Genomic DNA, 10,313 nt, shown 5'->3' with positions numbered 1-10,313 from the left:
TCTCCCTCTCTCTCTCTCTCTCTCTTTCTCTCTCTCTCTCTCTCTCTCTCTCTCTCTCTCTCTCTCTCTCTCTCTCTCTCTCTCGGCACGCTACACTTTTTAAAGGTCTTGGCCCTTAACTACTTGAATTCTGCACCCTCTCTTTGACTTCAACGAGCTACCTCGTTCTTCATTTTCTTTTGTCCTGTGAAATCACTGGCATTTCGGGCTCTCCTTCCTCAGGACACTGTCCTCGTTCCTTTCCAAGTCACTTGGATAGCCACACGTCCCACGCCACGCCCTTGATGGAGTTGCTGTCAGACCCAGTAACACTCTCGCCCTCGTTCCTTTGGAATGCTTTTTTAAGGGGTTCCACTTGAAGGGCTTTGCAGGGTCCCACTTGGCAATTTTTTCCTTTCCTCTAATTCAAATATGTTAAGCAATGTTCAACTCAGAAGGCAGAGAAAGTGCTCCTGAAAGCAATAGACTTCTCAAACGGAAGAAGCTGAAAGAGATACTGGAAGGGTCTGCCATTTCCTTCTGCATCCCATTCAGCAGATGAGGAACTGAGGCAAGCAGGATTAGGTGATTTGCCCAAGGTCACCTCGTTAGTAAGAGTCTGAGGTCACATTTGAACTCGGGTCTTCCAGACTCCAGGCTCAGGGCTCTTTCCACTGAGTCGTCTAGTGGACCGCAACAACATGTCAGTACGAGACTGGAATTTATACTTCTCTCCTCCGTCGGCCGTTCGGTGAGGGTGCAGGGAACAAAACTCCCTCGAGCACCGCAGAGTGGCAACTGGTCCACAACTTGGAATGTCGGCAGGTTCCTGGGGCAGCCTGTCCAGGCTGCAGGAAAACCAGGCTTGGAACCCATGTAGGGCTTCCTGGCTGAGGCGGAAAACTTTGCAAAGACCTTCATATGTAAGGGACTGCCTCATCCCTTGCCTGGAGCAGGAACCCAGAAGATCCCAGCAATGGTTTTCCCTTTACTATGGGCTGGCCGGTTAGCAATATTTTTTAAAAGTTGCCCTCTGACGCGGAATTTCTTACTGAGCTGCTGTTTAAATCACTTTTTGAGTTCACTTGCGCCATCATTCCTGTTGCAAACATTGTGTTGCTTACTGGCTAGAGCCCGAGACTATAGAATGAATGAGGAGGACCTTACAGATCTCAGCCAGGCAGCCTCCCGAGTTACAGAGGAGCAAAAGAAGGTCACCCAGGGCGCTAATGGCAAGAGAGAGTCTATCTTTGCTAGTCCTCAGAAACTCTAAAGAGCAAGTGGTTGTATCCAGGGCAAGATTGGGCTCTTTTTCAAAAACATTTAAACTCTCTCCTTCCATCTGGAAACGGGGGAGAGGATACTTTCCAGACTACACCTTCCCTCCCTGCCCCGACCCCTGAGGCTGTCCACAGGCATGATCGGGGGCTTTATTCCCCATCTACTGACCCCTTCAGAGAAGGGAGATTCGCCTGCAGGGCCCAAGATCTGAGACATCCAGTTCTAGTTACAACCGGGGTTCGCTTTTGGCTTTAGCTTAGGGAGGCAAATTGGTCTGGATCCCTATAGATTTCTTGCTGTCTCTGTCTCTATCTTTCGAATGTGTCTCCTTTCTCATCTGTCTCTGTTCCTCTCTCCCTCTCCTTTCCTTTCCTCTTCTCTTCCTTCTCTAGCTTTCTGTCTGTCTCAGACACTTCTCACTTTCTCTCTGTGCCACTTTTTCCTTCTCTTCTCTTGTCTTCTCTCTCATCTGTCTCTTGGTTTCTCCCCATTCTCTCCCTCTCTCCTCTCCTCTTCTCTTCTGTCTCTGTCACTCTCCTGTCCATCTCTGTTTCTTCCCTCTTTTTTCTCTCTTTTTCTCTCTTCTCTCTCTCTCTCTCTTTCCCTCTCTCCCTCTCTCCCTTCTTTTCTTCTCTCTTCTTCTATCTCTCTCCTCAGCTTCTTTCTCTCCTTTGTTTTCTTTCTGTCTTTTCCTCTCCCCTCTCTTCTCAGTAGTTTATTTATTATTAATAAAGGCATCATCATAGGATCCTGTCAGACACACGGTTCATGGAACCCATAGTCAAGGAGTAATCTTAATGCTTTCAACAGAGACCGAGATGGCCGATCGGATTCAATTCTTTATATTTCTAGCCAGTTACTGTTTTCCTACATTTTCCTTCTCCCAGCATGGAATGAATCCATAGACATGCAACCCAAAGCAGTTTCAGGCAATCATAGACTTTTATATGAAACCAAACTGGGCTTAGAGAGATGATGAGAGGATCAAGCACCAGAGAGAGCTGGAAGGAGAGCAGGGAGACATGGAACCTTTTCCAGAATGGCCTGAGTCCCAAAGCTAGTCATGGCTTGCAGCTTGAGTCTAGGTTCTCTGTCTCATTGAGCGGTGACTTGGCCTTGCCTTGGTCCCAAGTCTCAGAGCTCCCCCCTTGAGACACTTGTAAAGATTCAAGGCCGCCATCTTTCTCCCCCAATGGGACGCTCTGCTCTCTCTAACCCTGCTCCGACTGTCTGCTCCAGACTTCTCTCTTGTCACAGAGCACCTCAAAAGCTCCACGTCAAGCAGAGCTCTTTGGGACTACAAATCTCATCATGGACCTAGCGTCCTCAGGTCTGGGCACAAATGCCGAGGCTCCGACTACAACTTCCGAGATTTCCAGTTTAGCTTTCCTCCGGCTGCGGGGAAGCCAGCCTGTCAGTTATAGAGTCACAGAAAATATCCTTTGGCAGTTATATTGCCAAAAAACAAAAAGACAACTATTTTTTTAATCCTCATTACATCAAGTGAGCACATACTTTATATAGAAACGAACAAATTCAGCGTGTGTCTAACTGTCTCTCTCTTTGTATCTCTTATGGGTTCTTCCTTGGCACCACATCAGACCGCTGAACTGGACTGGGCAAAATGGCCTGTAAGTTCTTTTTCCTGGAATTTCACCCTTACTGGCATTTATTTGCTGAGGGCTACCCTCCCTCCAAAGATACAAATGCTCGTTCTCCAAAACATAGAGATCTTAAATCCCAAGAGTAAGCTGCTGAAGCTCCAAAATATAGCCACCAGGGAATGAAAATCAACCAGTTTTGTTCTCAAAGTCCAACTGAGAAGTCTCGTGACACTATTCATCCTCTTTTATCCTCAGTAATCAATAGAGGGCATGATAGGCCACGTGGGAGAACAACACCAGGGCTGTGACTCCACTCCCAAAGGAACTCCTAGTGAGGAAGCTCCCTCTTCCAGGTAGACGGGCACCTGCCGTGCAAGTTATCATCCTATACAAGAGTCCAGAGCTTTAAGAAATTAAGTGACTTCCCCAGGAGGTGTCAGAAATGGGGCTCGAGCGGAGGTCTTCCCAACTCCAAAACCCAATCTCTGTCTCATATGCTAAGCTGATTCTATGAAAAATAGGCTTCAGGACTCTAAGAATTCTTTGAGCACTTGCCTAAGGCGTCTAATTTGTGTATGTATTTATGTGATTTAATTCATTTTTTCTGTGCAAGAGGCACAGAGCAAAGAGCACCCAACAAATTTCTAGTTCCACTCACAATTGGTTTCCATGTCTTTGGGGTGTTAAAGCATATGTAGATAAATACAGGAAGTCCCAAAGCACTGACCTCCACACTGCCAATCAAAGGACGGGCTGAGAAAATCCAGTCATAATGTCTCAGGCTCTTGGAGTCCATTATTTCATGCATCCGTTCCTGCTTGCCTTGTAAGAAATGGTATCTGGACTTGATCCCGGATGATTCAATATCTGAATGGAATATGGGCGTGTAGGACAAACGAGTGCATTGTTTTAGAATGTCAAAGTCTCCCTTCGTCTCTCTCTGTACTATTTGGAACAACAAACATTACACAGAGCTTCTTCCTAGCTGGGGTGAGGTAGTGAAAGCACAAAGGCAAAGTCACCTGAACATCAAGGGGAATTCATTCCATCTGCGGCTTCCCAAGGTGAACCATAACCACACGCGACTTCCACCACTGCCCAGTGAAGATGCTTTATAGCTCCGCGTGGGGCACGAAAATGGCCTCCCAACGACTTTCTTTCTTTTTCTCATTGCAGTGCGAGAAGCAAAATGAAAGATCAGCCGAGCTGAAACAGCAGCCACTCAGACAGCCCCCTATCCAAAATGTCTACACCCGATACACACGCCAACTCTATGTTCCCGTCTTTTATCCACCAAAGACTTCCATCCAGTATCCATATTTCTCTAAGCTCGCCTGGCAGAGACCATATTCTGCCTACATACCACTGCTGTCCACTATCCACCCTTGGGCTCTGGTTCCTAGCAACCCACAGCCTTCCTTCCCTTTGAACCCCCCCCAATATGCCCAGGTTCCACCCCCATCAAGTCCTACCAGCAGCCCCACAGCTCCCGCTGAGACTACAACCATTCCCATCACTGATACCGCAGCTGCCACAGTCGCCCCAGAGGCCACTCCTAAACTGGTGACCACGGAGGAGAGCACAACCGCGACGATCCCAACGTCCCCAGCCCCTGCACAGCAACCATAAGAAGTGCTCTATGAAGCCGAGGTAATAAAAAAGAGTAATTATAAATCATTCGGGGGGGGGCAGAGAGAGAGAGATTGCTATGGTATGTGGATGAGATTTATAACTACTAGAAGAAATAGAGAAGGTTAGAGATAATTAGACACAAAGACATTATCTGGGAGATAATATCATGAGCCTTACAATTTAAAAGATGGTGCAGTGTATAGAGTGCCAGACCTGGAGTCAGGAAGATTCCTCTTCCTGAGTTCAAATCTGGCCTCAGACACTTACTAGCTGTGTGACCCTGGGCAAGTCACTGAACCCTGTTTGCCTCCGTTTCCTTATCTATGAAATGAGCTGGAGAAGGAAATGGCAAACCGTTCCAGTAGCTTTGCCAAGAAAACCCCAAATGGGGTCACAGTTGGACATGACTGGAAAGTGCCTGAAAGGTTTAAAAAGGAGGAGGGATCACTAAGACCCGGGGAGGATTTGAGTTCATGCCATATATGGCCAGGTGAAGGAAGTGGGGACGTTTGGCTTAGAAAACAGAAGACTTAGGGGGGATAGTGCATTTGTCTTCGAGGATTTTAAGGAGCACCATGATGTAAGAGAGATTAGTACTGCTCCATTGGCCTTCAAACGCAGGAACAGCAGCAATGGATGGAAGGCTGGAAGTCAGGAAAAACTTCTTGACGATGAGAACTATCTCAAAGCAGAGCCAACTAAGTGCCTCCGAAGTCCATGGGTTCCCACCTCCAAACAAAGGGACTTGCTCGGTAGCCCCCTCCACCTCTGAGATGACCCAAGTCTCGGCCAGAGGCACGGGAGCATTTCAGGGGCTCAGGACACACTGATAAAGGAATTAGTAAGGTTCCAAGGTCAAGGGGCTTCAAAGTTACCAGGATCAAAGTTAAGGGAGGTCAAGATGAGAGGAAAATGGATGGAGCCAACAAAATGGTAGAGTAATTCAAAATGTGACACTAGCCTCCTAGCTCCGGTTTAGAGAAAGAGTCGCTATGTCATCGTTATTACTGCTACGTCTAGCAGCATATTATGTAACAACAAGAGCTTCTCTATAAATACACCCTCCCACAGCCACAGAGATCACTTTTGATCCATCTGTGATTTCTTTTTAAGTCCCACCTATTATAGAAAGCTTGCTCCAAGAGCAGAGGCCCATTCGGTTCAAACAAACATTAAAGGAGTCCCCGTTGTGTGCAAGGAAGTGGAAATCTGCTTTTCCTGATTCCTATTTGACACTGAGCCCTGGAGACACAGAGGCCAAAACAAAAGGACCTCTGCTGCCTCCATAGAGGCTATCAAAGTTTACAGCCAAGGGACAAGTCTGGGGAGACTGACCAAACTGGGGAGGATGGGCACTTCTCAAGCATGGATCACCATAGCCCCAGAGGTGCAACAATCATAGTTGATTGTTAAGTACAATACAGCCCAGGATACTTTGCTTTCCCACTGAAACCCAAAGGAAGCGCATGTACCCAGGGGCAGAGCATTTGCCCTCTTTTCAGGGTCCAGATGGAGCAGGCTAGCCATCGAAGAGCACTGCCGCTCCGTGTCAGATTCCGAGGCTCTATGAATTTCAGTCTTGTAAAGGCTCCATAAGTGGAGAGCCAAAGTAAATTGAATATTCGATGAATTAACAGCTGCTCTGCTAGTTGGGTATGAAGTCTTTTACGAGGGTGAAATGCCTGTCGGAAAGACGAAAACAATTAACGACCAAATTGAATTAGGAACTTAATGTCTCCACTGCGATGATTTCTCGCAGGTCCTGCTGTGTCTAGTGAAATGAAGCTCTCGCAAGGACTCTGCTGCCCTGCCCTCAGCGACAGCATGCGATTTTCAGGAGATAGAGTCGCTCTGTTCCCTCAAGCTTTCCATGTGTGCCACGTTCCATTCCTTTGACTCTTAACAGAATTAAAACAACCTAATGCCACATTATTTTCTTTGTGTTGTTTTTTTTCAACATTTAGTTGGGATCGATCCCATTTCAGCTTCTCTCAGGGAGGCGGGATGGTACAGTGGGGGCTGCTAGGGGACACCATAGTGTGCCAAGCATCAGGCCTGGCTTCAGGAAGAGTTCAAATCTGCTGAGACACTAGCTGTGTGAGCCTGGCCAAGTCATCTCATGCTGTTTGCCTTGGTTTCCTCATCTGTCAAGTGAGCTGGAAAAGGAAATGGCAAATCATTCCAAGATCTTTGCCGAGAAAACCCCAAGTGGGGTCACAAAAAGACAGATCTGACTGAAATGACAAAACACCGGCCACAACATTGTACGGTGGAAAAAGCACTGGCTTTGGTGTCACGGAACCTGAGTTCAAATCCTGCCTCTAACGCTTGTTCTCCTTTTGTCTTTAAACAAGTCGTGTAATTTCCATGGCCTTCAGTCTCCTTAGGCAGAACACAAGGAGAATCTAAACAGATGGCTTCTGAGCTCCCTTCAAGCAGTCCTGGTGGTATGGGAATATCCTGGCTGGCTGCCCCGACCCAGGCCCCAGAGGCTGCACGGGTGGCCCTTCTGTTCTTGGCCAATGACAGTCCTCGTTGCCCCAGGATCCCGCCATTTTGTTCAAAACAACTACTAAGAGGCAGGGCGTAGAGCCAGGGATGTAAGGGATAATGGGGTGCATGAGCCACTCGGAGAGTTGGGAAGGGGGCCTCGCGGTGATCCCAGTCTAAGTGGATTTGGGGCAGCCACTGGCCTAATAAGTCGAGGGGAGGCTGTAGGCATGATAGAAGCATTTGATAATGTCTCACATAGCTTTCCAAATGGAGGCACGAGCTATGGGCTGGGTGGCACCACATCCAAGCCAGTTTGGTCCTGGTCGAGCCATTGGATCCAAAGGCTGGCGAGGAGGGCCCTGTGTCACCTGCGAGGCCGGGGTGGTGGCCTGCCCCGGGGCATGTCCTAGCTGTGATTCCGCTTCTAGGGGTGGCTTGGAAGAAGGTACGAAGAACACGCCGATCAGCTCTGTGCGGAACACACGCCGGGACGCGGGCACCCTCAGGCTCTGAAGAGATCCGGGGAACCCCGAAGGACAGACCAGGAGGGTTTGGGAACAGGACTAACGCAGGATAAAAGTCGAGTCAACAAGCACTTATTAAGTGCCCACTTAGAGCCAGGAATATATGGATTGCTTGAACGCTCTGAAGATGGCTGTCCTAGAAAGATCACCTTGTGAAAGGCAGATCAGGTTTGTTCTGCCTGACTTCAAGGATAATGAACCAAAGAGGTTCAAATTAGGAAGAAGAATTTAAATTATTACTGATAATAATGATCGTGATTTTATAGAGACTGGACCTGTGCTAGGAGAACTCCCGGTAAGAAAACTCCCTCGAGCCATGGAGGGTAGTACCTTGTCCGCCATTTATAGTTTTAGAGACTTATAGAAGCATGTCTAAGAGATGCTTGCCAAGCCCGAGGGCTGCCCAACATCATGAAACCAGTATAAGACAAAGGCAGGACTTGAACTCAGGTATTGCTAGTTCCAAGGTCAACTCTCTAGCCACCATACCTGGCAGCTTCTCAATAGCAACAACAGCAACAACGATAGTATCTAGCCTTTGGATGGTTTGGGGTTTGCCAAGTGCTTTCTGTATATCATCATTTGATCTTCACTACAATCCTGTGAGGAGGGTCCTGATATTTTCCCCACTTTACTGGCAAGGAAACTGAGGCTAAGAAAAGTTAAGTGACTTGGCCAGGATCACACAGCTAGAAAGTTCAGCCAACATTTCCTGTGGGATCCTTTTGCAAACTCGCTGAAGATCTGAACACCCCAGTCTGATCTTCTGCTGGGTCCCTAGAAAGAATGTGCCAGCCTGAAAATGCTTAAGAATGCCTTACATCTCCCAGTGATGCTATTATCTCTTCCTCTTTATGCAAAGTAGAAAACTGCTGACACAAACAGACTGCTGTACTGGTATCTGAATATTTTAGGTGAAGTAAAATGATCAATCATGACATGTGAGCAGATCCATGACTAGTACGTGACAAATGGGGCTTTGCTCCTAGGCGCAGATCTCTGGGGCAGAAAACGTGGTTCTTTTCTACAGAAGCACCATTTCTAAATCTCACTTGCTGGTCTCTCATTAGTCCCTGCTTGCAGAACCATCTCTTCTAGTTGCCATCCTTGGGGTCCCTTCATAATTCTCTTCTCCCTGCCCTTCTTCCCTTCTCAATCTCTGTGTGACTAGGATAAAACCAATGTGCTCCTAGCATGACCCGTCTTCCTCAACTTCCTTCTCCTACACTGACTGGCCCCAACTTCCCTAATGCAGATTCTTGGACTAGAGGCATAAGAGCATGGAGCCAGTGCCACTCAGACTTGGTTAGGTGCCTGAGACTGTGCCAGGCACAATATCCCGATGATTTTCTGACCAAATAAAGCAAGTACTACTGTATCCTTGTGGTATGTCTTTGCTGTGTTTGAACAAAGTAAACTTCCTTTTTTGTGGCTTATTTTGTGCCAACATCAAACCTGAACTAAAAAGATGCTAGGATTAAATCTGAGTCTACAACAGGAACCAAGAGACAAATTTTCCTCTACCAATGCAATTGCACCCACAGTTAGACTTTCTTTTTCACCTGCACTTTTATCTCTGCATCACCTGCTCCCAATCCCCATCAAAGTGTACCTTCCTTCCCTCTGACTCCTCCTCCATTAGCCCCTCCTAGTTGATAAATCTCCTTCTTCCCCCCCTCCAAATGTTTGGCCTTAGGTAGCATAATTCCTAGTAACAGGTATGCAAAGGAGGTCCCCAGAAGGAAAAAAAAAATCCAATAGCTGGCCACAAACAAGATGAGAAATAATACATCCACTAACTTGGATATCCAGCTGAAGAGTTCAGTACCTAGTGAGAAGTAATGTGTTTACTCATACACTAGTAATAATTTTTGTGGAACTTTTTTGCCATGTGATGAAATGAATAATAAGTCATGATTGAAGAACATGAAGAGTATCACCAATTATCAACCCCAGGAACAAAAGAATTTACAAGGGAATTCTATCTAATAATCAAAGATAATTTGAATTAAACTATGAATTGTTTGCAAAAATAGTGGAAAAATCCTACAAAATTACTTCTGTCATACAATTATGATTTTAATAATCAAACCAGGGAACTACAAAACAGAAAAAGAAAACTATAGAAAAGGAATTTTCAATTTTTTGTGTATGTCATGGGACCCTTTGGGAGCAAAGTCTGTGAAAATCTTTTGAGATTGTTTTTTAATTATTGAAAGAAATGATAGTGGACATGATTGGGGATGTAGACTCAAAATGACCACACCAATGCAACTAACAACAATATGGAAATAGGCCCTGAAAAAGGACACATGTTACAACCAGTGGAAATGTGCGTCGGCCATGGGTGGTGGGGAGAGTAGGGGGGAGGGGTGAAGGGGAAAGTAGGGGCATAAAGTATGTAAACAGGTTAAAAATGAATATTAATAAATTTAAAAAAAGAAATGATAAATTTTAGTTATAAATTAGTAAGAATAAAGCTATAATTTTTTTTCCTACCCAAGTGTGTAGATAATTTAATTTCAAATCTGGCTACAGATATCTACCAGCTGTATAATTCTGGGCCAGGCATTTAAATCAATCCCTTTATCTTTTTCCTTCTCTCTCCTCTTTCATGTCCTTTTTCCTCCTTAAATTAACTTCCTCCCCACCAAAAAAAAAAAAAAATCGATTCATCTGTTGGTAGAGTGTTGTGAATTCTAATCCCTGATGTTTCAAGTTTGCTTCTCCACTACCACCTCTATTTGATTTCCACATTTGCCACTGTCTCTTTGTGTACTTTTAGAACAAAATTTCTCAA

The 10,313-nt window shown here is 45.9% G+C and overlaps 1 protein-coding gene across 1 annotated transcript in view; it reads left to right on the top strand.

The window, feature by feature from the left end:
- LOC123251085 (platelet glycoprotein Ib alpha chain-like) overlaps positions 1 to 6,367 on the top strand; it is a 7,927-nt gene extending 1,560 nt beyond the window's left edge. The window contains exons 2-4 of the mRNA XM_044680257.1: positions 2,862 to 2,891; positions 4,041 to 4,514; positions 6,256 to 6,367. Coding sequence (XP_044536192.1) covers positions 2,862 to 2,891; positions 4,041 to 4,493 — 483 coding nt within the window. The 3' untranslated portion in view covers positions 4,494 to 4,514; positions 6,256 to 6,367. The remainder of the gene's footprint in view (positions 1 to 2,861; positions 2,892 to 4,040; positions 4,515 to 6,255) is intronic.
- Positions 6,368 to 10,313: the final 3,946 nt, after the last annotated feature.

Source organism: Gracilinanus agilis, chromosome 6 (genome assembly GCF_016433145.1).
Source record: "Gracilinanus agilis isolate LMUSP501 chromosome 6, AgileGrace, whole genome shotgun sequence".
In the NCBI taxonomy this organism is placed as follows: Eukaryota; Metazoa; Chordata; class Mammalia; order Didelphimorphia; family Didelphidae; genus Gracilinanus; species Gracilinanus agilis.
This window is presented reverse-complemented; position numbering and strand designations above follow the sequence as displayed.